The 27,280-nt window shown below is 36.8% G+C and overlaps 1 protein-coding gene across 1 annotated transcript in view; it reads right to left on the bottom strand.

Moving 5' to 3' along the window:
• The window catches only part of COL5A2 (collagen type V alpha 2 chain), a 146,761-nt gene extending 123,026 nt beyond the window's left edge, over window positions 1-23,735 (bottom strand). The window contains exon 1 of the mRNA XM_078451101.2: window positions 23,426-23,735. Within this exon, the coding sequence (XP_078307227.1) occupies window positions 23,426-23,522 (97 nt within the window). The 5' untranslated portion in view covers window positions 23,523-23,735. The remainder of the gene's footprint in view (window positions 1-23,425) is intronic.
• Window positions 23,736-27,280: the final 3,545 nt, after the last annotated feature.

The raw sequence follows: 27,280 nt of genomic DNA, 5'->3' as shown, positions 1-27,280 counted from the left end.
TACAGGGATTAGAACTCGGGCATCTTTGGACGGCTCTTATTTGCCAGCCATACCCTGCAGGAGAATTTCTGTTCCATGTGGTCAGAAGCCTATTCAGTGTTGTATCCCCGGAACTAAGGAATGTGTCTGTCACATTGCACTCAATAAATATTTGTTAAATAAATGAATTTTAACTTTCCTTTTTTAGGGAAACAATTTTTGGCTATGGATTTTGAAGACCATAGGACTTTAAAAGAATAAAAAACACCATAAAATTATAATTATATATTATATCTGGAAACAAGCCAACATATTGTGTCTTCTTTTCAACATATTTCCTTTTCACAAGGACTTGTCAAGACTTGGAACTTTCAAATATGCTCAGTTTTCTGAGATGTATTGATGGCCTCGCCCTCATATATTAATTTTGAAAGAGTCTGGTTATTTTGCTTTGTTAGAGACTTCCCCAGTGAGACATATGCATTAAATAAGCAGAATGTTATCACACATTGATGCATTAATAGAAAAAATAATGTAATTTTTGTATATCCCAAGATATATATTGATGTGTCACAACTATATTTTTGTACCAAATATTTCAATCTGTTATCTAAGAATAGATTCCATTAAACTGACAGTGTAAAATCACATTATCATCTGAAACTTCCAAAACAGCTAGAACAAAATCCAGTGTTAATTTACACCAAGGAATATAATAAGCATATGCTCTATTAAGTTACTCTAATAATTTGCAATAAAATAGTGAAAATATGATTGAGGATTAGTTGCCATGGTAGCTAAAATATAACATCTGGTAACAAAATGGAAATTCAGCCGAGGCAACTGTTAATATGACTATGTAATGGCTCTGACCACCTTGTATATTTTTCATCCATCTCCCCAGTGGACAGCACTCAGCACTCACGCTATAATGAAGCAAGCAGTTAAACATTCTGTACCGTTTAATGAAAATTATATATGAATATATACAGATCTCTCTCTCTCCCCCATATATATAAATATATATGTGTGTCTATAAAGATGTAAATACAAACAACTATTAGATCACATTAAAAGCAGTACTAATTTGGTAACTTAAAAAAAAATTGTTTCTTCTGTGTTTACCAAAGCATATGCAAATAATAACACATCTAGAGATTTAACCCAAAACAAAAGGAAAAAACCTGGAACAGTGGTACAGAAAAATTTAAAATATTCATTGACTAATTCGAGCATGTTAAAGACATTTGAAAAAAGGTCCAAAAAGAACAGAAATATAATTTTATCATTCATCCTGGACAATAATCACACAGGATTCTGTTATCTTCTCCCACTAGAAGTGACACTTGTACCACTTTGCCAACAATGACTGGGCAGAACAGGCAACATAGAACCCCAACCCAGACTATTGTCTACTTCATAGTGGATTTCACATGTACCAGTAACAGAAAATTTGGAATGTAATGTGCTTTTAATGACAAAAATAAAATGCGGGCTAATTCTTCAGTGAACTAAATGTTTTGTGGTATTCTTGTCTGAAATAAAACTTTGCCAAGACTTTGGTCAAAATGCCCTATTCTCCCTGGTATATCCTGGTTTGAAGAAACAACTTACCATTCTACCATCAATGAAATCACTGAAATAATAAACTTTTCATCTGATATTAACTATAATATGGGACTATTTCTTTATCTAAGAAAAAAAGTTTGTTTGTGACAACTTAATTTTTAAAACATTCACGTTCTATATGCTGGTTTTCCCTCTCTCTCTTGACTATGAATTCAATGAGAATAATGAATGTGTCTCAAACTGTGGTATTCCCATAGCCTTGCACAATACCTGAACACATATCCAACAAAATTCTTGTTGAATTTTAATTAGAAAGCCACAGTTTTTAGGTAATCGTGTCAGTAATTAATAGGAGGATCTCTGAGAATCTGCATGGTGATACTGCACTGACTTACTCCACAGTAATGACTTTATTGACGAACCTATGGAAATTTGTGTTAGTTTAAAACAAGTATTCTTATCACATATAGATTAAACATCATCAATCCAAGAAGGATTTTATGTAATTTTCAAGTATAACCCACTGATCACAGTCCTCTACTTTTGTACAGTACCTCATCAGCACTACAAATTATTTCTTAGCACTAAAAATATTAACATTATGGGAACACCAACAGATTGGACACTTCATTTCATTAATAATATCCAGTAAGTCCTTTAGAAAAAGTATAGAACTTAAAAAACAGAAAGAAAATGATAAAGAAATAAATTAGCTGATTAGAATTTTACTTCAAAATATGACTTAAATTACTATATGAAATTAGTTCAGAAATCAATATATTAGAATGTATAAGAAGTCTAACCTCTGCAAATTTTGCTTTGGTTCCTATTTGGACAACTATTCTCTCAAAGGTCATCAGAAAACTCCATACTGCCTGGTTCCCTACCTTTCTTCCATCACCCTTCCCTCGGGCCTCCGTGACACAATTACAGTTACTCTAAGAACCTTTCTGTTGGCTTTCACAACACCCTATTCTCCTGCCTGCCTCCTCTCTGAAACCTCTCATTTTGTAAAAGCTCTAGCCAACATTTCCCTTTCCTAAATTTACTCGAGGCTTATTTTCAAAAATTAATGTATTTGTGTTCAGTGCTTATGTATCCTATTTCTTAGCTTAATTATTTCAAATGTTTACTTTGAAACTACATTAGAAACTTCCTAAGGTTAGGAACCACAGCTTCGAGTTCTGAATTTACTACTAACTATATAAGTTGAGTACACCATATAGCACATGACTTGGTACACAGAAATCAAATATTTGTTACTATAGTTTGATTAATTATCAATGGGCAGCATTTACACTTCTAGTTCTGAATTTGTTACTAAATACATAGATTAAGTACACTATAGTACATGGCTTAGTACACATAAGTCAAATATTTGTTATTATAGATTATCAATGGGCAGCATTTACACAAATGTAAAACATTTCTGCAGGTGATTTAATTTTTAACTGATGTGTAACTACCTTCATGGAATGGTGAAAAAATATTATGATAAAAAATGTCACTACAGAAGGAAGAAAATATTTTCATTTTTTTAAAGGAGAAATCAAGTTTTTATTGCTAAATCTCTCATGAGTAACTTTATTTTTCAAATTCTTTCTTTTTTAATGTTTATTTATTTATTTTGAGAGAGAGACTGAGAGAGTGTGAGTGGGGAGTGGCAGAGAGAGAAGGAAAGAGAGAATCCACACTGTCAGCACAGAGCCAGACTGGGGAGTGGGGGTGGGAGGGTTGGGGGGTGGTGGGGGTGGGGGTGGGGGGGTGGTTAATCTCACAACCAGGAGATCATGACCTGAGCTGAAATCAAGAGTCAGACGCCACCCAGACACCACCCAGACGCCACCCAGGCAACCCAGAAGGAGGAAAACATTTTCTTAGCAAATAAACATTTTCACTGGAGATCCTTCTACCGAAAACGTTTGGTGCAAATTCTGCTTTGTTTTTATTTTGACAGAGAGAGAGAGAGCGAGCAGGGTAGGGGAAGAGAGAGAGAGAGACAAAAGATCCAAAGCAGGCTCTACACTGAGAGTGGAGAACCCAATGTAGTGCTCAAACTCACAAACAGTTAGATCAAGACCTGAGCCAAAGTCAGATGCTTAACTGACTGAGCCACCCAAGCTCCCCTAGCAGATGTCTGGTTTTTATAGATTTTAACTAATTTATAGACCAGCGTAAGCAGATATGCATGCATGCTGTTACCTATCTATCAGTTCTCTTTACAAAGTTTTACAGCTGGTTGTATCTCCCATATTGGGACTCTGTAAGTAAGAAGACCATTTCTTATTTTTCTTTCTACTTCTAGTGTCTGACCTGGTGCTTAGAATCCAGACACTGAAGGAGCGAGCACACAATAATATCTGGCCAGTGACTTTTTAAAATTAATTTTATAATAAATGGAGTATATAAAGCCAGGACAGAAAGCCTAATAATTAGAGGTGTCTCACTGAGTGCTAAACCCGCATATTTTTTTTCTTTCCAAAAGTCATTTTTGGCTCTTACCCGATAGCACATCTTGTGATTACATCTGTTTTCATCTCTATGCAGACTCCTGCTTACAAGGTTTCCTATTTCATCTCAAGTAACATTTTTAGTTGGGTAAATTAAAAGTCACTTGGTTATTTCCTCATTATAGGTCTCCATGAAAATCCCCGACTTCCATGTCTGAAAAAAATAAAATCTAAAAAAAAAAAAAAAAATCTAAACTTCTTCAAGATCGAATAATACTTCCCCTAATCATTGCCTGCCACAGGTTTGGTCTCACTGAGGTCTCTAAGAATCCAGCACTAAACAAAAATGATTTCCATATAGGGTGGGGTGCTTTTCTTGTTGACTAAAACTGTCTCACTCCCTTCCTTTTCTCCTTTCTATAAGATACAATTGAAAGAGCCATGGATCAGGAGTGAGAAAACCTAAGTTCTATAGCCCTGTCCAAAATCCACTGCATTATTTATCTGTTGTGAGTCTCAGTTTTCTCATCTGCAAGCGAAGGTACTTGGGTTTTATGTGTGCATCAAATGAGTAAATGTACTTTGTGAACTGTACAGTCCTACCTATAGTGTGATATTACTTATAGAGGCAGAAAACTCTACAAACAAATGTCAACTGAATATAGACCACTGGCCAGTACAGAAAACCCTAGCCTGACCTCTGAGAAAGTGAATCTCTTTTATCATTGGGATCTAGTAACATGCAGTGAGGGCAGGTAGGGGTAGTTAGGGACTGACAGAAAGTTGAAGCTGACTATCCAAAAGAACAGCATGTCATCCAGTTGGGAAAATAAACATTATGCATCATCATGCAGAAGCATTTTGAGCAACTCTCTGACATTTAACCAACATTCTCAAAACAAATAATTTACTGATAACTTAATATTCATCATGTTAGCACAAACAGAGCAACAGTTAGAATAGTCTCAAGGGACAGTCCAAGATATGTAATTTAATTAATTACATTACATTAAATTAATTTTGTATTGAATTACATTGATGCATTCAAGTAACTAAGCATTAAAATAATGTAGGCAATAGGGGTGCCTCAGCGGCTCAGTTGTTTGAGAGCCCTACTTGGGCTCAGGTCATGATCTTGTGGTTTGTGGGTTCGAGCCCTGCGTCAGGCTCTGTGCTGACAGCTCAGAGCCTGGAGCCTGTTTCAGATTCTGTCTCCCTCTCTCTCTGCCCCTCCCCCACTCATGCTTTGTCTCTCTCTTTCTCAAAAATAAATAAACATTTAAAAAATAAAATAATTGAGGCATTAAAAATAGTTTTTGTATCAAGCATGAACTATCTCAACCTTCCATTCCCAGCTCTGGGACCCCCAACAGACTGCTTTCACTTGAAGTTACATCTGTATCTTTGCATCCTTGCATCTAGTGTCAAAGATGTAATATCCCATCATCTCTTTGAGGCTAACCTCTCTACCTTTACACCAAAACTGTGCCTTTCTATATCCTGGTCAATCATCACTGCCCTTTCTTTCTGTATTTTCAAGATCTCTCTGTCCCTGGGACACTTTCTTTCAGGCTATAAACATCCCATTCTGTCATTTGAAAATAAAATAACACAAAAATCCTCACTTGACTCTACCTCCTATCTCAACGATGGTTCTATGTTTCTTCATCACTTCACAAGTCAGCTTTTTAATGGCTAAAAGAAAAAAATAATAATCTTTATCTGTTATCTCTACTATTAAATACAGAATTTATAAATAATCAATCAATAAATTGTCTAAAAAATCACATTTCTTTTTTTTTTAAGATTATTTATTTATTGAGAGAGAGGCAGGGAGAGAGAGAGAACGAGTGGGAAAGGGGTAGAGAGAGAGGGAGAAAGTGAGAATTCCAAGCAGGCTCCATGCTGTCAGCACAGGGGTTCGATCTCACAAACCATAAGATCATGACCTGAGCTGAAACCAAGAGTCAGATGCTTACCCGATTAAACCACCCAGGTGCCCCGCCTCAAAATCACATTTCTAATAATGAATGAGATGATTACGCCTTCCATTCTCTGCACCAAGACAGGAAAGTAGCTGCAGTTTTCTGCAGTTTTCCTGCAAAGAAATGCTGATTAATACTTCTGAGTATTTCTTCATGTCTTTTTTCCCCAACTAGATGCACCCTCTTGCTCCTCTCTTGTCTCCATTCTGCTGGTTAGCACACATCCATCATTTATGTTTGGGGTCTCTCTCCTCCAGGAAACCAACCCTTGCTATATTAGAGTAGATACCTCTATGCCATTCTTTTTCACCAAATTTATTACATTGTGTTTCACTTTTTTGTTCATATGTTGATTCTCCTCATCATGGATGTTCCTTAAATACCAGCTAGTGTGTTAAATCATCTTTGTGTCCCTAAAGCCTGACTAAAGTCACTATAAATAAAATAGATAAATTATAAAATTAACTTTTGTTTCTATTTTGTACCCAATATGTAGGCTTTGAAGTATGTATTTATATGAGGCTTCACACAAAAAGCCACCAAATATAGCTAACCTATACATAAAAGCTGATTCCACCTAAGTTTACTATTTATATAACAGCTTAGGCAAGATTGAGTAATATAACTAGAAAACAATCTGATAATTAACTGAGAGAAGCCACTTGATTTTGAACCATCAAAAAATATATTTTGCTTGAATTATTTTTTTAATTTTTTTTTAGAGAGAGAAAGAGAGAGTATGTGAGCTGGGGAGAGGGGCAGTGGGGAAGGGAGGGAGACAGAAAGAAAGAGAAAATCTTAAGCGGGCTCCACGTTCAATGTAGAGCCAGATCCCATAACTCTGGGATCATGACCTGAGCCAAAATCAAGAATTGAACACTCAACCGACTGAGCCACCAAGGTGCCCCTATTTTGCTTAACTTATTAATCATAAATATTTATTGAGTATCTACATTATGCATAGTACTGGAAATGTATTTAACTTTTAAAGAGGTTAGAGTGGGAGAGAGCCAAAGCGTAAGAGACTCTTAAAAACTGAGAACAAACTGAGGGTTGATGGGGGGTGGGAGGGAGGGGAGGGTAGGTGATGGGTATTGAAGAGGGCATCTTTTGGGATGAGCACTAGGTATTGTATGGAAACCAATGTGACAATAAATTTCATATATTGAAAAAATTAATTAATTAATTAAGAGTCAATAAATAAATAAATAAAACTTTAAAAAATAATAAAAAATGTATTTAACTTTCTGGGGTTTGAGAGATTGTCTTCTTTCTTTTTTTTGTTTTTTGTTTTGTTTTTAGTTTTTATTTAAATTCCAGTTAGTTAATGCACAGTGTAGTATCAGATTCAGGTGTACAATTTAGTGATTCAATATTTACATACAACACCTGCTGCTCATCAAAACAAGTGCCCTCCTTAATACCCATCTTTATTCTCAAGGAGCAGATAGTAAAACTAAAGATCAATAACATCTATTGATAAATGAAACTAAAACAATGGACAACACAGAAAAGTTTCTTTTGAATGCTAAAGGTGTCATAGAAAGGGGAAGTGCTGACTACTGTCATTTAGACAAAAAGAACAAAGATATCTAGGATAATCAAAAACGTTTTCAATGGGGCACCTGGGTGGCTCAGTTAGTTAAGCATCCGACTTCAGCTCAGGTCAGGATCTCAAGGTTTGTGAGTTCGAGCCCCGCGTCGGGCTCTGTGCTGACAGTTCAGAGCCTGGAGCCTGCTTCGGATTCTGTGTCTCCCTCTCTCTCCACCTTTCCCATGCTCATGCTCTGTCTCTCTCTGTCTCTCAAAAATAAACAAATATTAAAAAAAAAAAAAAGGTTTTTAAGAGAATGCACATCAGACCTGATTAGGATTTGAAGGATTTGTGTGTATGACAAACAGGATGGAATGCAGATGAAGGAGATAATGGAAGAAACACAGGGGAATGACTCTGCTCCGGTGTTCCCTCCTCTCAAATCTTCCCTGACCTCCCATCCCAGCCCTCCACCTCTGAGGTATTGAGTAGTAGGGGTGTCTTCCTGGTGCCCCTAGTATCCTCTATCTCTGTCTCAGCACAGACCACATGATATTGTCCTTTATTTCCCTTGTGCCCATTAGATGATTAGCTCCCTGGGGACAAAGATTAAATATTTGTTTCTGCATCATTCGGAAAAGTGTCTGGTAAACAACAGGTACTCAGTAAATGTTCACTGAATAATAAATAAATGAAGGAATGCAAGTAACTGCCTCATCGGTGTGTGGTGAGAATATCTTCTTCTGTAGAGAAAAGCAAGTCAAAACCACCAGCAGCATTATTTGTTTTTTAAAAAAAGTCAAAAATCTCAGAATCATCTGAATTAAATTCTAATGTCACTAACACACTTATAATGGCCTTTGAGGGGGATTTATATTCCCCCCAAAAGTAAATTTTGACAAGTGCTATAAGATGACCAAGTGGATCTCACTTATCGAAGAGTACATTCATCTAGAACCTGACAGTTCTTTCCCACTGGCCTCTGTGATTTGAACATGGAGGTGAGCATTTGTGAGTATTTTAATCTTTTCAGATTTTTAACCTAAATTTTTCATGCACCTGAATTAGACACATACTTCTTATAGAGACATTTTTAAAAGGGCTGTTTTCTACCCCTAGGATATCTGGGAGCAAAATTCTAGCAGGACTTGGGGACATAAATGTTTACAAGACTCAGTCGGTGTTGTTGAAGGAAGGAAACTGGGAAAAGAAGCACAGAAATGGAGTCTCATTTTCCCTGAAAAAAAAGGACATGCAGCATGTTCCAAAAGTCCTGTGTGTAAGAAATATCAATGGGACAAATCAAATCTTCTAGATATTCAGACTAAACATGTACATATCTCCCAACAAACATAATTGCAAAAAAATAATAAGGACTCCAGAATAAGTTTAAAATATGGACTCAAGAACAAGCATGACTACCCCATGATCTACTCCTCAGGTGAAATCCCATAGCCTCTTAATTCTTCTTCTCCTTTTTTTCCTTTTTTTTAAAGTCTGGAAAGAATAGCATTTTAGTAGGTTCAATTGTCAGGAAAAGTAGACAACGTTCCCGCTACAAAGACAAATCCATCAGTTATGAGATTGAGAGTATAGGATGCTGCTTAACTTTGACTGCCTATTCCGCCAAAAAAATATCTAAAGAACATGGAGTCTTAACGGTTGTAATGGTGTAATACAATGCATGACACATTTACACATTTTCTCTGTCGTTGGAAAGCTCAAAATTATATGAAACCTACAAAATTTGAGGCCATAGTACCATAATTTTTTTCCATAAGCTCCTTTTAGAAACTTTGCCTAGAAACTTTGCTTTTAGACACTTCTCTAGAAACTTTGTTGTAAAGCCATTCACTAAAAAGCATACCATTTTCCAAAGTTATAAATTGGAAGTTGTATTCCTGAGATGAACCCATAGTTAGGTAAATAACTAGAAACCTGGATAAGAACTATCAAATCTTAATTTAAAAGTACAGCAACACATCGTTTACAGAGACTATGCGTGATACCTCAATCTACCAAAAGTATGCACAAGAGTCCTCCTCACAGTATAGCACAAATCTGACCTATGTGAAGTAACTTTATGTAAACCTTCTACAGTCACAGATTTTCAGGGCAGGAAGTGTCTCTGGGTAATATATTGCAGGTTTTACAAAGAAGGAAACTGAGGCCCAGAGAATTTAGGTCACTTCCACAAAATCACCAAGTTAGTTCATGATAGAGCTGCAATTAGAATGAGATTTCCTGTCCTGCTCCAGTCTTAATCTAGAAGCTTTTCTTTAAAATTACTTCAACAATTTATTCATGAAAGAAAGTAACAGTCTATTTAGTTGAGGCCCTCATCTCTTTAACTGCATGTTTCTCTCTGTACAAGTAGAGAGTCTTAAAATATACCAGAAAGTAGACAGGCCTGAGGGCTGATGGAACCTTTGTCTAAACACTTGGCTCAGATTGTTGTGGATATTTGTCACCAGTTTAAACTTTTAGTTCAAAGTCACCTTCTGACCTAGGGAAAAGAGATACCATTTTACAAACAGGCCCTTAGAGCTTAACTTTGATTTTGAGACAGGCTTCCTGATGAGAGATGAATAGGGGAAAAGTAATGATAATAGTGGATTCAGCTTTCTGCCAGGAAGCTACATTTTTGCTTGTAGAGAGACTACAGTCCAATTATATTACAAGAATCATGGTGTGGTTTTTTTTTTCCACCTGATCTGTTTACCCTCACATCAAAGCCTCTGCTCTTATTTTCTCCTATTTTGGGGCTTTGGGAGGTTCCTAGATAGTTATATAAGCAGGTATTTCACTTTCCTCAATTCGAGATTTAAAAAAAGAAAAAACACTAACTTTGCTTTCTTTCATTTCTATGGAGAGTCTTATATTCCTTTGGAGCATTAACATGACCATTTGCTTAAAAGAAAACATTTAGTCTGCATTCAGCTAACTGTTCATCACAGCAAAGGCATGCTAAGATAATAACACTACCCTTATATTGGACTTTCTAGCTAACCATAGAATTTCCGCACATACTATGAATTCTTTATTTTGAACCTGAGAACTGATCAAATCAAAAATATTATTCCTGCTTTATAAATGAGGAAATTAAGGCTCCAAACAATGTATTTATAAGAAATTTATAAGCAAAGAGTCAGGATTTTATTCCAGTCATCCAGCTCAGGGCTAGAGCTCTCTAGGTCCCACTGCCACGTTGAGTTAGTAGAAGCTGAGTGACACACACACAGCGCCTTCCTTACCCTTCCGTGGCCACCCAGGTGGAGGCACCTGCTTTCCCTCACAAAAACATTGCCCAGGGTTCAAATAAGTATGCCTTGACATCAGTAAAATTTGAGGAAAGTAAACAGAATTGTTATATATTAAGGATAGTTTCACTTTTCTTGAACAACTCTACCTGAATCAAATCTGCAAACAGTTGCCAAAATCATTATATTAGAAAAAAAGAATAAAATTAAATGAGTATGTATACTGCCGAGTTTGTGAAATGCATCCTGATACCAAAGTATAACTTTCAGGGTTTTTGCTGCTTTGCTTTTCCTAACTTGCTTTATGAATAATCAAGAGTTGGGCACAGTCCTGTCTCAAGGGAAAAACACGAGATAAATAAAAATTCTTTATTGCCCTTGCAAGCCTCCCAATTATACCTCTGCCTCCTAACCACCTCTTCTGCCCCTGCACCCCCCAACCTTTTTCCTATCAAACCTAGTAACTGGGAACAGATTGATGGAAATTATTTCAGTTATGGAGAAAACAGTCTGCAATGGCCTAATCAGGGAATCTATCCAAAGTATTAATAATATCTGTTTTTCTTCAGTGCCTATAAAGTGCAATGAATTTTAACTCAATTCTTCAATATGCAAATGAAAAAACTGAATCTCAAAGATGAGCAACCTGCTAAAGTTCACAAGGTTACCAATGGCAAAGTCAGGACTCAAATGTCAGACTCCAAAGACCCATGCCCTATTAACCGCTTATTGAAAGTGAGTGGAAAAGGAGAAATTCGAAGCATAGAAATTGTTAACTGTTAAAAACCCTAAATATTGAAAGATGGCAATACGTGGGAATTGAGGGAATTTCACAGAATCAAAAAAAAAAAAAAAAATCTCACTATGAAACAATGACCTATTCCTTTTGTCCATAGGCTTGTTTGATAGTATATATGCTGTTGGCTAAAAAAAAAAAAAAAAAATAGATATAGTATTGTGGTAGTGTTTATTTATTTTATTCTAAAATGGCTACATTTGAGGAACATAGAGTAAAAAATTAGAGGAATTAAAGAACAGAAATTAAGAGATATCACAAACTTCCCCAACCTCTTCAAAATTCTAAATAAATCTCACAAGACATGATACAATCATGAAGTCTCATGTTAGCTTGGTGCCTGACACTTCAGTGTATTACAGTGAAGTTAATTGGCACCCTTACATACCCACAGAGAACTTATCCTTCCATGCTTTTATGCCTTCCATAGGATGCACTACCATAGGGTTCTATCCTGAAGAAACTCAAAGTTCCTCTTCAGAAACAATGGGAATCTGGTGGGCAAATTTCCATTTTGATTATACTAAGGCAACTTTTAGTTTCTATTAGAATGGATCTGAAGTGATTTTAATGTCTTGATTGTGGAACCTTCCATGGGCAAGTACAGAATGTCCAGAACAGCCATGTTTCATCCACCTAAAGCGTGAGTCTCAGAGTCCATCTGATGATACTGGAGTTTTCATCCACAGCCATGATGTCCACTGATTCTGATGGCCAGAGAATAGTGAAAAAAAGATTGCAAAAGGCAAATTACCATATAATTGGCTCTCGTTATAAGGGAGTAATATTACTAACACTATGCATTAGAATAGTAACTAGGGGAGCATGTGTTATATATTAGTTTCCTATGGAGTAGGAAAGAAAAGGACTACAAACAGTAAGTTCTGATAGGAGAACAGGCTCCAAGGAAAAGTCTGTAATTTAAGGCAAAATTTGGGAAGGTGACATCCAGGTGGAGTTGCAGTGAGACCCTGATTTTCATGCAGAATTCTGAATGCTTTCCCTTCAAACAGAAAGGAGGCTGAGAGCATATTTTCCTAAAACAAAACAAAGCAAAATAAAATAAAGGTCATCTATTTCCAAGTTGTTTTTCTAGAACTGAACCTGCTCTTTCCTCTAGGACTTTGCAACATTGCCTCCATAGAACAGATGTGGAAAGAAGACAAGGTAGCTCAGGTAAGTGTTCCTTTGGCAAGTTTATGGAACATACTTATCTATATGCTGCAAATGCCAAAATAACATTTAAAAGTACAAGTTTAATTATCAATATTTTATCATCCTCCGTGTACCAAACCATCACAAGCCTTGCCAATGGAACTTCAAATGCATTGACTGATTAATTCACTAATTCTGTTTCAGTTTTGTCTCTTTCTCTACATAAAGGAATTAACCCACTTTTTTAAAAAATAAAATAAGCAGATTGCAAGAAGACTGAATTCTTCTCAGGCTAATGAGAATTCCATTTGTTCGGGAATTTATTAGTTGTTTCTCAGCAAAATCCAGTTCAGTTTTACGATGCTTGAGGGAGAAAAATAAAAGCACAAACCCTTGCCTAATCTCATCAGTGGACACCACGACTTGAGGGGATATGGGAAATGGTTGTAGAAAGAAGTGACATTTTGTATGAATACTCAGAAAGACATAACACTTATAGCACCTGAAGGCCTGAACACAAGAACTCTGATGAAGTGTTCAGTTGTTCTTCCTTCAAGGGCCCAATGTCATTTTTTTTACCAGTATAAACTTGTGTAAATGAAAGTTCTTATATCAGAATCACTCATTTACCTTGGAATGACCAGTACCCTTCTGCCTTCTCAAAATAAAGTATAAGGCTTGTTTATAGAGCTTCAGAGATTTAGTGTTTATAGTCAAAGACCTGAAAACTAGGCAGGTTTTTTGCAGTTCATCTACTATGACAATCAATTAACTTCACTGTCCACCAGCCCATCCTACCAGAAATTCTAGTTCAAAAATTAGCACTAACATGAAAAACATGCTGTTCTGAATTAAACTGTAACTTAATCATTTCTTCAATATAAAGCTCTGCAAAGAGTGAGACAGAAATGGCTTAAAAGTAATTTCAAACTAGGGGCATCTGGGTGACTTAGTTAAGCGTCCGACTTTGGCTCATGATCTAGTGCTTCGTGAGTTCGAGCCCCGCATCTGGCTCTGTGCTGACACCTCAGAGCCTGAAGCCTGCTTCAGATTCTGTGTCTCCCTCTCTCTCTGCCCCTCCCCCACTCATGTTCTGTCTCTCTTTCTCTTTCAAAAATAGATAATCATTAAAAAAATAATTTCAAACTAGCATAAATGGATAATTTATGGATAACTTCAAACTACCATAAATAGGATAGGTTCCTCTACCTCAGGAGCAAGTAATAAGCATACAACTACTATTTAAGATAAATAAAAAGATTAAAGCTCTATAAATGAATTTATTTGCTATAGAAACCATCCATATTTTTAGAATTCCATAATGAAAAAAAAAAATCTAAATCTGATGGCCACAGAACAACCATACTGGATAATAAAGATTTAGTTAAAGAAATTCATAGCTACAAATTATCTGGTAAAATTCCATAAGCGTGCCTCCCTCTAAGTCAAAACCATCATTTTATTAAAGTGTGAAAAACTGGGAAGAATGAAAAGTGCAGCAAAGTAGGGAAAGCATGAGTGTGAATAATGTGCCTACTTCCTACACAGTTTCTGCTTTCTGGAGTAAACTTCACAAAAATCTCCTGGGAGTAGGAGTGAAGAAACCAGCAACCTTTGGAAAATGAAGAGACTTGCTGCGAAGTCTGGGAAAAGATGGGTCACCCCACTTCTGTATCCAAATAGTCCTGGGAGCTGCCTTGTAAATCCCTGTGCAGTGAAGCAATTCCTCTCATTCCAAATGCAACCCAGAGCAATGTGGTTTGGAAAAGAAGCTTCCAATTTTTAATAGAGATTTTTATGACTATCATATTTTCAGAGAATAAACTCTGAAATAGACATAGCTGGTAGACAGGCATGAGGTAGCACTGGGGCATGGAATGAATCGTGCTTGGCTTGCTCACACACTGGAAACCATTGCACAGAATGAAATGTGTGTGTGGGGGGGTGTGAAACAGGAAGTGGGGGGTGATGCTTCAGACCACATGGCCATGAGTCTCCAGTCTCCAGTGGAAAGATGTTTTTGTTTCTTTTGTTTTTTCCCATAGTAAACCTATATAAGGAGCCAATACAGTAAAACTCTACTGTTTGAAGAATAAAAATTTTAAATAGGTTTAAAATATAGCCCAATTAGAAATCAGGTAAATACATCGATGTATTATCAAAATGACCATAATACAATGGTAGGTAAAATTTGCATTTTAAGTTTTACACTAGACGTTCATCTCTTTGAGAGCAAAAGTTGTTTATTTTTCCATACTAACAGTTTCATCGTCATAATCACCCAATAAGCATTTATTATTATTTCTATGTTATTAAGTAGTAATGGAATAATAATATCAACTATCATTTAATGAGCTCCTGCTATTTGCTAGGAGCCATACTATATAGGTGGTTTATATGTGGGATAGTGTTCATAATAATTATTTGAGGTAAATATTATCATTCTAATTGTATACATAAAGAAACCAAGACAGAGAAATAAAAAAAATTGCTCAAGAATATGCAAATTTGCAAAACCTGAGTTTGAAATAAGTGCACTGATACTTGAATAAATGGCAGGGGGAAAAAAAAAGAAGGGCAACTGGATGGCTCAGTGGGTTCAGCACCGACTTTGGCTCAGGTGATAATCTCACAGTTGGTGAGTTCGAGCCCGCATCAGGCTCTATGCTGACAGTGTAGAGCCTGAAGCCTGCTTCGGATCCTATGTGTCCCTCTCTCCCTGCCCCTTCCCCTGCTCGTGCTCTGTCTCTCTCTCTCTCTTTCTCTCTCAAAAATAAAATAAACATAAAGTAAAATAAAATAAATAAATGGTGGGAAATTTTTTTAGATTTTAAAAATTAATATTCAACTGGGATATGAATGGAATAACTATTATGTACCTAATACATAAAATGAATTCATAACATGGAGTGGAATCTGAAAAGCAGAGGTAAAAAAAGGAAAAGTGCATGTGTGTATGTGCAGTGGGAGGTCAAAACTACAAGCAATTTCTTATTTTGAGACATGGAGTTACAGCTGATCTGACTCACATTCTAGAAACAGGCCAGGTCTTAGAAGGTCTTGTGTGCCATGCTTAGGAGCTTGAACATTATTCTTTCCCCAAATTATTGGAGTCAATGGAAGGTTATAGGGAAGGTAATGATGTGATCAGATTTTAGGTTTTTGGATTTAGATTTTTATATCACAGTGGCAACAGAAGAGGTCTATACACATGCAAGTGGGAAGTGGCCACACAGGAGGCAAGGCAGGGAATTTAAATGCTACTGCAATTATCCAGGGATATAATGTAGGCCTGAACTGAGGTGTTTGGAGAAGACAGGGAGAAGAGGTATATTGAGGAAATATTTAGTGGATAAAACGGAAGAATTTAGTAACTGATTGGAGTTTTGCTGGAGTGACCAGATAAGATGATGTTGCCATTAACTGATATAAGGAATACACAGGAAAAATTATCCTGTCTTAGGGGAAAGATAATGAGTTGAGTTTTAGATACACTGAACTTGAAGTGGTTATGGCCCATCAGTGGAGAATTCTGAAGTTCATGTAGAAGTTCAGGATTGGAAAGAGATTTGAGAATTATCGGCAGTTAGCTGTTAAGCAAAACCCTGAGAGTGATTGATTCCTAGATGGATCTAGGAAGAGAATATACAGGGAAGACCAGTGAACTAAATCCTCTGAGAAAACAAAGTGCTAAGGGAAAAAAGGAGAGAAGGAGCCCATGCTGAGAAGAAAAGGTAAGGTAGCTAGAGGAAGAACTTTCAGAGAGTAGTCTTTCAGGAAAGCTGGAGTGGTTAATTGTATCAAATAAAGGCGAAAGGCCTGATAAGACAGGTAGAAGGAGCCCACTGGAAACATCGCCATTTTCGTCTTCATCTTACTCCACTAGCTTAACTGGAATGGGAAAGGGAGCAGGCAAAAGTCAGAATGCATAGGGATGAGTGAGGGCATGGAAGGAGAGACAGAAAACTATATTACTCTTTTTAAAGCAGGCAGGGTAAGAATTAAGAAAGGGTGGGAGCCAGACAGGGGCCCTGGGAGAGAGCTGAGATTGTTTATAAGGTAGCGGGAAAAGCACCAAAGAAAGAGAGTGGTTGTAGTTATAGAAAAGAGAACATGATTGATGGAGCAAGTTCCTCTGGGAAATGGAGAATAAAGAAAGTACAGAAGAGGAACAAATCCAGAAGTTTTCTCAAAATAAATTCAAAGATTAGGTAAAGTAAAAAATATACCACTAAGGTTTGTATCGGTGATGACTGAAATCAGATTGAATATCACTCTCTGTGTCTCATTTAAGTGCTCTAAAATTACCTTCAGGTAATTTTCCCAAATGATCTGCCTAGGAGTCCCATCAGATTGACAGGGGTGTGTACGTTTTCCCTGATTTTAGATGAGGACTCAAAGGCTTGGTGAGACTAAAGGACTCTGCAGGTTGCAAAACAGCTAAATAGCAGAGATGGACCAGAACCCATGTGTTTTCCCAGTGATTGTTGGACTGGGCTTCCTTTCCTTACTACAGTATGCAGGCTGCAATAAGTCTATGATGCTTATGTTGCAAGCAACATTTCCACTGAAAATATATTTGTTGCCTCTTGAAACTGGGTTTATAACTCTGATTGCGCAGACACCCAAAAAAGAAAAAAAAAAAAGAAAAAAAAAGAAAAAAAAAAAGAGAGAGAGAGAGAGAACTGTGAGACTGTCTTTTCTCCTTCCCAGGAGAAACTTAAAAAAAAAAAAAGGATGCAAACATTTTTGAGTTTGAACATTATACCATAGAGCTACAGGGACAAGTTTCCATTAATTCATTAATCTTAATTTATTAATATTGTTAATATCACTACCTTCTCTGTAGAAGGCAACATGGGGATAAGAAAAATCTTGCATTATTGTGATTTATCTTATACACTGTTCCTTAGAGAATATATTATGTATAAGATGAAAACAACTTGATTCCTTTGGAAGGGCTTAGTTTTGAACATCAATAAAATATAATAAAAACATCAAAGCTGCCAATGTGGCCACAATTTTAAGGCAAAATATTCCATAAGACAGTCTGCTCCTCTCGTCAAGCAAATGCAAGAGTAGATTAAAAATATTGTTCTAAAAATATTGATTATAACAGCTCAACATCTTAAAGGAAATTTAGATGAAATACATGTAAAATTTACATGGAAAGAAATTGGGAGGAAAACTGAATTGTCAATATCTTCCCAACTCCATTGTTTTATACAAACTTGTACAACTTGCCCAAATTTATATAATAAAATCAATTAATAACAATTTTAGTCTTTTCCTCTATCATTACTACATCTTTCATATGTAAATCTAAATTTTTGAATGTTGTGATTCAAAACAAAACATAGTAGGTCAAAAAATGACTGATTTTTAAACATCTTATGAATGTGATAAAAGGCCACTGATGATGTATAGATTGTCCTTCAAGTGGGAGAACATTGTTTAAAAAAGATTTTTTTCTGTGGCCATAGATTAACATTATTCCAAACTTGTAAGTCCCAGCTACTCAAAACAAAGATTTCTCTTTGTGTTGTTACCTCACAGTCAGCATTATGCGCATTTCTAGACTGAACAATACAATGAATTTTAGACCTGTGGTGAAAAAGTGTTCTAAAAATGTGAAGACAGGAAGTAAGAGAGAAAATGAAAATTATATAACCACCTGGAAATATATTTTAATAAGATGTACTCATTGCATAGTAGAATGATTTACCTAACTGCTGTGAAGAAGATTTGGGCATTGAGTTATTTTTCCAGAAATGCCACAGTGGTGAATTTGCCACAGTTTCTCTACAAACGTTAATTAGGCAACTTTGTAAGTGAAAGGAATAAGTAGAATAGCAAGTTATTTCCACACCACAGTTGTGTAGTCTTGGAACAAGAAGCCAACTGGTCCACGTCAATATCAAAACGATGTTAGGCAGAGATGCAGTATAGTGGTTAACCAACAGGAATCAGAATCACCTAGACAGCTTCCCAAATCCCATCCAAACCATCTACATCAAGATATCTGGAAAAGAGGGAAGCCTAGAATCTATATCAGTAACAAGCTCTTCAGATGATTATTCAGCCAGCTCAATGTGGATCTGTGGATTGCTTACCCACTAACCTAAAGAGTCATGGTCAATGCACATGTTGTTCTGTCAATATAAAAAATTATCTGTATCTATCAATCTACCAGTCTACATCTATAGAGAGAGATATACTCTTCAAAATAAAGCCTCACTTTAGTTTGGATAAAAGTTATAGGTACTTCTAAATGTATTTTAAAAGAATTAGAAAGCAAAAAGCTGCAGTCTAATTTAAGTGCCATCCAATGTTCTTGGCTTCATGGACTACTTGGAAGTGACCAATAACAAGGGTATATCTGGTCACACAACTATATCCTGCCCAGTGAAACTAGATCTTTTCCAATGAAAGTGGGTGACAGTTACACTCATTGCGGTTGGGACTATATTTGCCTCCTAACAGCTATTCTCTCTTTTATTTCTTTCGTAACATAATTCTATTCAGTAGAGTATGCTGCTAGTGCTACTCACCTAAAAGACTGCATTTCCCAGCCACCCTTGTAGCTTTGTGTGACCATATGACTGAATTCTGGCCACAAGTAAGTTGAAGTGGGATGAAGACTTAATAGTCTCCATGAATAAAGAGAGAATCACAGCCTTCGTCTCTCATCCTGTATCCAGATGCCTGGAAAGTAAATGTAACGGCTGGAAATCCAGCAGCCATCTAAGACCATAACATCAAGGATTATACCCCAGGAATATGAGAGTAGAGAACTAGAAAGAGACGGAGTCTTTGATGACTTTGTACAGCTAATATACCAGCCTTTCACTACCTAACTAAAACTTTCTTTTATTAAAAAAAAAAAAAGCACTTTAAAAAAAATTTAAACAATTGCATTCTGGTATATGCAGCTGAATCTAGATTAAAACATCCACTATGAAAGAAAAGGTTGTATGTCCTACATAATCCAAAGTATCTATTTCAATAGTAATGAGTTTAAAACAATTTATGAATTTTCAAGTATCGTAAGCTATGTATTCATATTCTCTACTTCCTATAAAATGATCCAATCCAAGTACTACTTAGTAATGTACTAAGTACCATTTAAAACAATCTGGGCCAAGCAGTACTAAGTAATGAGCACTTGTGTCTTCAAGTTTGTATTATAATAATGAGATAAATGGTAGATGTGGCATAAAAATGGAAGAAACCATGATATAAAAAGGACTCTGAGCCCTTCATCTCTTAGTAATCAGAAGCTGGCTTGGGTCCAGGATATCAGTGTAGGGTTGCAACAAGAGGGTTGCAAATTTATGGTCCATGAGCCAGACTTGGCGCTCAGAGATATTGTATTTGGCTTATGCAATGCTTTCTGGAAAACACTGGTTTTGAATGCCTTAAAGTGGGCATATGCATCTTCAGTTCTCCACAGGCCCATCATCCCCTGTTGATATACAAACACTCACTTGCTTCACTTGTTTATGTCACCTACCTGGTCTCTGGAAATAAAATGGTACAATGCTGCACCTTTCCTTCTCCCCATTCTTTCTCTGTTGTTGAAATCAACGATTCATATCAAAGATTATATTCTCAGATTAAGTCTGTCCATTTCTAATAACAAAAATGTGCATAACTCAATAGGTGTTAGACCTTTGTTTAAGAGTATAAAAATTACTATAAATTCATAGTATTTTCTCCTAGAAAAAACAAATGGGGAACCTTTTTTTTTTATTTTTTTTTTTAGCGTTTATTTATTTTTGAGACAGAGAGAGACAGAGCATGAACGGGGGAGGGTCAGAGAGAGAGGGAGACACAGAATCTGAAACAGGCTCCAGCCTCTGAGCTGTCAGCACAGAGCCTGACGCGGGGCTCGAACCCACGAACCATGAGATCATGACCTGAGCCGAAGTCAGTGCTTAACCGACTGAGCCACCCAGACGCCCCTAAATGGGGAATCTTTTAAAGCATCCCACCACCACCATCACAGACACATATACCCCAAAACTCATGAAAAGCTGATTTTGTCTTCTTAACTCTGCTTCTTGTTACTGAATAGTGTCAACTAAAGTTAGCCCAACTTCCCTTCAGTTCTTAGGAATGTGAAAAATTAATTCAGTTCTTATATTTATTGATAGGTAGTAATTATCTGGGCCTATATGTCCTAAAACTTTATTTATTTACTCTTATCTCATCATTCATAAGTATTTCTATCAGGCAGACACTGTGCTTATGTTGACATTTCTGGTAAATAAACACAGTCAAACAGATAAAAAAATATACACTGAAGTCTTGAAAAGAAAACTATAAAAGCTTGTAAACATGTAGTTACCTGTGATAACATGTGTCTACATTTCAAAGGGGACATATTTTTACACAAAATCACTACCACATTATATCAATTAGTTATAGCCAAAATTTGAAAAATATACTTGTTTTGCCTGTGAACCTTAGCTATTTCTTTAGTTTAAAGCATTTACTTGAACTTACTCTTCCCCAAACTTAAAATCACATGGAGTTTCAAAATTCTGACACTTTTATTAAGCTTGTGTCAAGCCTGAACAGGGGGAATAAAGTATTGCCAAGTATCCATTCAATGTAACTGAAACCAAAATATGAACAGTAAGTAAGTACAATACAAGTTACAAAACTCTGAATATACTAGATTCTGGAATTCTTGTGTATATTACCTTTAATTTGGGCCATACAACTTTCTATTACTATTGAATTTTTATCACATATTTTCTCCTGGGTTGAGTAATAAAACAGAGGAATTTAAGTTTTACCATGTGTATGTACGGAATTATACTTTTTCTGTAAAATCTGATGTTTGGGATTCCGATTGCTGTGCTGTTTGGTTATATAGGGGGAAGAGGGGTTGGTATGGAGATGGAGACTGTTTTGCACCAAATATCAAATTTCTAAAATTTAGGTAAATTAATATTAGAAAACATTAAACTCTCCTTATTTTTCAATAACACCTACAGAGTAATTACAATTATTTGGAAAAGTCTTTTAACATATGGCTTATTCCATATACCTTATGAAACACTCTTTTCGTTTATTCACATGATCAATTATTTCCACACTTTATAAAAGTAAGTTGTTTATTTTAAAGTATACTGACATGGAAAATTGTGTTAATTAAGTTTTAAACTAAAGTTGTTGATTGTTTTGGTGGGGGAGGGGAGTGAACTGTTCCTTTTATAATTAAATTTGCTATTTCTATTGTAATTTTTCCATATTTTTTCCTCCCCTTTCCTGACTCCTAGTACCTATTCAATTATTTTCGCCTCCCCTCCAAACAACTAATGTTTTTCACACCATTTCAAAGAAACTCAACAGTTTTACCTTTTATGAATTGCCTCGTTTTTTAAAACATAAAAAGTAACGTAAAAAGTTACAAGATTTTAGAAAGTGCCCCCTCTATGGGACTCTGGACAGATTGTTGGGTATTCATTTCACATTCTTACTTTCACTCTTTAAATGATTTTTAGACCTTGTGGCCTGTAGATTAATTTTATGAACATCTTCAGAGCAAAAATACACAGAAGCAGGTATTAAAAAATATACACACACATATGCATATATCTGTATATATATATATATACACTCAAAATATATATAAAAGACAATAACAGAAAAGTTTAAATGTGCTAAGTTTTAAAAGCTTGAGTTTGATGTTAAATAGTTATGAAAATCTATATGGTCTATTATGAAAAAAAACATGTCTGGAGAATAAGGATTTAATAATCAGTGGAACCAATTTAAATGTTTTCTTATATTCTATAGCAGCCATGCATTTTTGCTTAACCATACCATGCCACCCAACTCTAACCATGAGCAAATTGCATAGGAAAAAAAAAATCGGTAACCAGGCAAGATTTGCCTTAAATCAGAAAAAAGAAATGAAACTTGTGTCTAAAGGATAATGCCCATGCAAATACTCCATGATAAATACATTATATATAAGGCATGCCGATTTGCAGCCTTCCGCCATCCAGCAGGGAGCCACCACTGTCCTGATAATCAAGTCAGTAGGGTGGGAAAATACCACTGTTTAAGAAATCTGGCTTCTATCAGCCTCTGTCACGGACAAGTAAACGAGACTGTCTCTCAGTAAGCAAAAGTGGTTTAAGATCACAAACGAAAATGGGAAAGAAGTAAAAGTCTGTAAAGAGAAAAGAATAAGGAGCCAAAGACAAAGAAAAATCAGTTATCAGAGTGGCTGCAGAGGTTTTTCTAAACAAAGAATTGTATGAAGCAGCTGAAGTTCCGTACAAAAAAGACTCCACCCTACCCAGCTCCTGCTGCGACTTTTCCTTGCTCTGAAAACTCCAGCCCACAGAACAGAACTCCTCTGACTAAAAGTGCTTTTAGTGCTCCGTTTTAAGCACTCTCCATTTCTTTTAAACTTCCCACTGTCCACATTCAGGCAAAAGGACTTCTAGGGTTTCCCAGAAACATGCAGCCCAACGGCAGATGGAGAAGCTCCGCATTTACAAATATCCTGATTGTCTTCCGAGAGAGAGCCGTTTCCCAGGTGCAAATCTGTCAGCCCCCTTCTCAACTTCAAACCAGAACTTCCTCTTCACGCTCTTCCTTCCCGAGGCTTAACATTCCACCTATTTCCCAAACCGTGCAGTAAACACCACAAGCAAAGCAAACAGCAAACTCACCATCCTCGCCTTCTTCCTGGGCTTTTATTGAGACAAACTGCCCTAATAAAACAGTAAGAATGAGGAGAGGTCTTGCTTCCACCCAGTTTGCCATCATGTCTAAATATTAGACATGTGGGTCCTCCTGGGAGTGAAAAGTAGATTCTAAGGTTATTGTAGCACCATGAAGTCAGCTGCGGGCTCTTTTAGCACCAGCCCCAGGGCAGCCTTTGCAAACCCCCTTTTTCAGCACCAGCTCCAGCACAGTCTGAGAAAACTTTTTTCAAGCGATGCAGCTTTAAATAGGAAGAATGCTGCCTCCACTTCTTTTCCTGCCCCTTTTCAGCTTGTTCAGGCTCATAACCATCCAGTGTCTGCCAAGCAACGGTCTGATTGATGGTAAACAACCAAATCAGAACACGCGCCTCTGTGCCTTGAACTGTCCCTACTTCATTTATGTTTTAAACACAAATGAGGGCTTAATCACAGGAACAAATGTTTATTTCTCTTTCTCTTTCTTTCTTTCTTTCTTTTGTTTTTTAACAGAAAGCCTGTTAGAAGGAAATAGTCCTAGTCTCCCCTCCCTAATCCTTCCCCCAGACACACACCCCTTCACTTTTTTCCCTATAAGCTACACAGCCTTTTTGCCTACTCTTTGGTGTCTAGATAATTCAGGACTCTTGTCCACCTTAAACTTTCAAAGGATCAAATTTTAACCCTTTCTTTTCACTGAAGAGGAAGTATTCTTGTCTCCTTGACAGACTGTGTTTCTTTTTCCAGATTCAGTTTCTTTTCCCAGATTCTGGAAGGGGACTATTAAAACTGTGCCCAGGTAAGCTTCAGGTGAAGGAAACTGCTTGAGATGAATGAATTTGTGATGCATCCTACTTTGAATTAAGATGATCTCCGCATTTCTCCACATCTCTTGTTTAGTGGAACACATCTGCAGATCCCTTTTGGCCCAGAAAGTTTTATTACGTAGAAAACTAGTCGACTATGTTAGTGTAGAGGAATGGGAAGTATACTGCATTTGGATCCAGCAAGTCTCATTTTCAACAACAGCTCTGCCACTTACCAATTTCGTAAACACAAAGTCCTTTATCTCTGGGCACTCCCATTTTCTCATTTGAGAAAAGGGCTCTGCCTTGACCAGTAAACAGTTTAAGGTTTAGGGACACTAAAATGAGTAGTGTATTATTAACTAAGTTCCAAATTGCAAAGAGCTACATAAGAGTCGATGGTGGAGTTATTATTCCTACACCAGTCTTTCAGGGACTGTGGTAGTCCCAGTTGCACATGCCCTTTAAGAGCAATATTCATGAATTTTTGTGCCACCCCTCTTGCTTGCCAAGATCTTAATGACCTCTGAGTGTTGTACATGATCTAATACATTCACTGCTTGAGTACACCTAGACCCAGAGTGGCTGTCCTATACAATACAGGTGAGCCAACTGCTTATAGTAACTACGCAGTGATCAGGTACCTTGCACCATACGAAGCACTGAGGGAGAAAACGACATGAAATAACTGAAGGCCTTGTCCCATTGTCATCAAGGAACACAAGTAGATGCTAAAAAAGATAAATTTACATGAAACAAAGAAACATAAGCCAGAGCATATAAATACATTGGGGAGTGCATTAAGGCCAGGAGAAATTCAGAGAAAGGACAGATTATAGAGTGCAATTAGCTAAGTAATACATGATCACTTTTAATAGAAGAAATCCAAGAACCTTTGAATTTTAGCTGGGAGCTAGAATCTCTGGAGAAATATTCCAGAGGGGCTCAACTTTCCAAGCACCTTGAACCCTGGATCTCTCAGTTTAATTTTTCACTTTTACAAGAAAGATTAAAAACGCAATTCAGCCTCTCACGGTTCCCTCCAGCTTCAGCCTCTTCTTCCTATCAAACCAAAAGCACATGGTATGATGGGGACACAGCAAATATTCTCAGGACAGCTGTGATAAATTAGCTCGTCTCTGGGAGCTTTGTGACTCAGGCTTTTCCTCTATCATCTATTAGGATCCTACATTACAATTTGCAAGAGTAAAACGTACACAGGTGTTCACCAGGTGTGTCTGTTTTATAGATGTGGTTGCATTCAGGATAGAGGACTCAACCATTTCTTAGTCCTTGAAGAACTGATTCTAGGCCTCAGTGCTTACGTGGGGAGCTCATAAATCCATCTCAATTTCAGTAAAGCCCTTCCCAAGTATACACATGATAATAATACACACCTCCTGAGTAAGCATTTACCAATTCAATTTCCACAGCAACCTTGAAAGTTATTATTTTTTCAAATCATATATAAGGAATTATGATTCAAAGAAATTTACCTGCTCCAGTTTGCTCAGCTACTAAGTGGTAGATTTAGGGTTTAGGGTTCTATACCAGAGATGTCTGACTCCCAAGTGAGTATGTTTATTTCTTCCTACGTCTTAGATCTGCCTGACACCAATATTTCCAGTCTCCAGAGAAAAGATGTCTCAGCACCCTCACAGTTGATCATTCCCTTGACACTCCTTTTTTTTTTAGTTTACTTATTTTGAGAGAGAGAGGGAGAGAGACAGCAAGAGAGAGCATGAGCAGGGGGAGGGACAGGAAGAGAAGAAAAGAGAGAGAATCCCAAGCAGGCTCCATGCCTTCAGTACAGTTCAGCTTGAACTCACAAATTGTGAGATCATGACCTGAGCCAAAACCAAGTGTCAGACACTTAACCAACTGAGCCACCCAGGCACCCCTCCCTTGGTCCTCTTTATCCCATCCCTTCACATCTCCTGCAGGACATTTTTCTGTGTCATCTCTATCCTCAAAAAAGAAACAAAAAAACCCAAAGATTTCCCTTAAGTACTCATCTTGTGTAGTCTCTTTTTTCCCCTTCTACTCCCTCACCCCTCAGTTATACTTCACCCTTTGCATTAGAATATCATCGCCAGCAGTACCAGAGACATCCATATCTCTTTATTGATAAACCCAAAGACTTTTCATCTTCCTTCCCTATAGTATTTGATACTCTGACTATTCTCTTCTTACTGAAACTCCTTCCTCTCAAGATTCCCTGGTCCTACATACTCCTCTTATATTCCTTGCTTTTCTGGTCAAACATCCTTTTCTAATTCCTTTCAGAGAGTTATTGTGTTTTTCCAACATTGTCCCATCAGCATGTTACCTATGCTGCCCATTCTCTTGGGCTATATTAATTATTAGATCCCTGGAGTTCATTTTCATTTACATGCTAACGACTTCCAGTCAAGGCTTTCTTCCTGAATTATAGATCTGCAGACTTGTATTTCTTTTTTTTTAATTTTTATTTTTTATTTTAAGATGGTGCTGCATACACAAGGGGCAGAGAGAGGGAGACAGAGGATCCGAAGGGGCTCATCACTGACAGCAGTGAGCCCTATGTGGGGCTTGAACTCATAAATAATGAGATCATGACCTGAGCCAAAGTCTGATGCTCAACCTACTGAGCCAACCAAGTGCTCTTGCAGACTTGTATTTCTAAGTGTCTGCATTGAACATCTTCCTCTGAACAAGTTCACCAAGCTCAAAGAGTCCAAAATGAAACCATTATCTCTCATTGTTCTTTGTACCCATTAACACTGCCACCATTATTATAGTCCCAAAGATCAGGAACATAGGAAGACACCCTTCCTTCTCCCTCAACATACATCCAATTGATTGCCAAGTCTTGTTGGCTTTATTACATGTTTCTTCACTCAATTATTTCCCCCTTCTAAAAAAAAAAAAAAAAAAAAAACCCTAAACTACATTAACTCCCAAGTACTTACAAGATATAGTGACATAATATTTTAAGAGGGAAGGAGGAGGAGGGGAGAAAGGAGGGCACAGGGAGGAGGAAAATGCCTACTTCTTG

Source organism: Panthera onca, chromosome C1 (assembly GCF_046562875.1).
Source record: "Panthera onca isolate mPanOnc1 chromosome C1, mPanOnc1 haplotype 2, whole genome shotgun sequence".
NCBI classification, from domain to species: domain Eukaryota; kingdom Metazoa; phylum Chordata; class Mammalia; order Carnivora; family Felidae; genus Panthera; species Panthera onca.
Note: the sequence above shows the minus strand (reverse complement) of the source record. Positions and strands in the feature narration are given on the sequence as shown.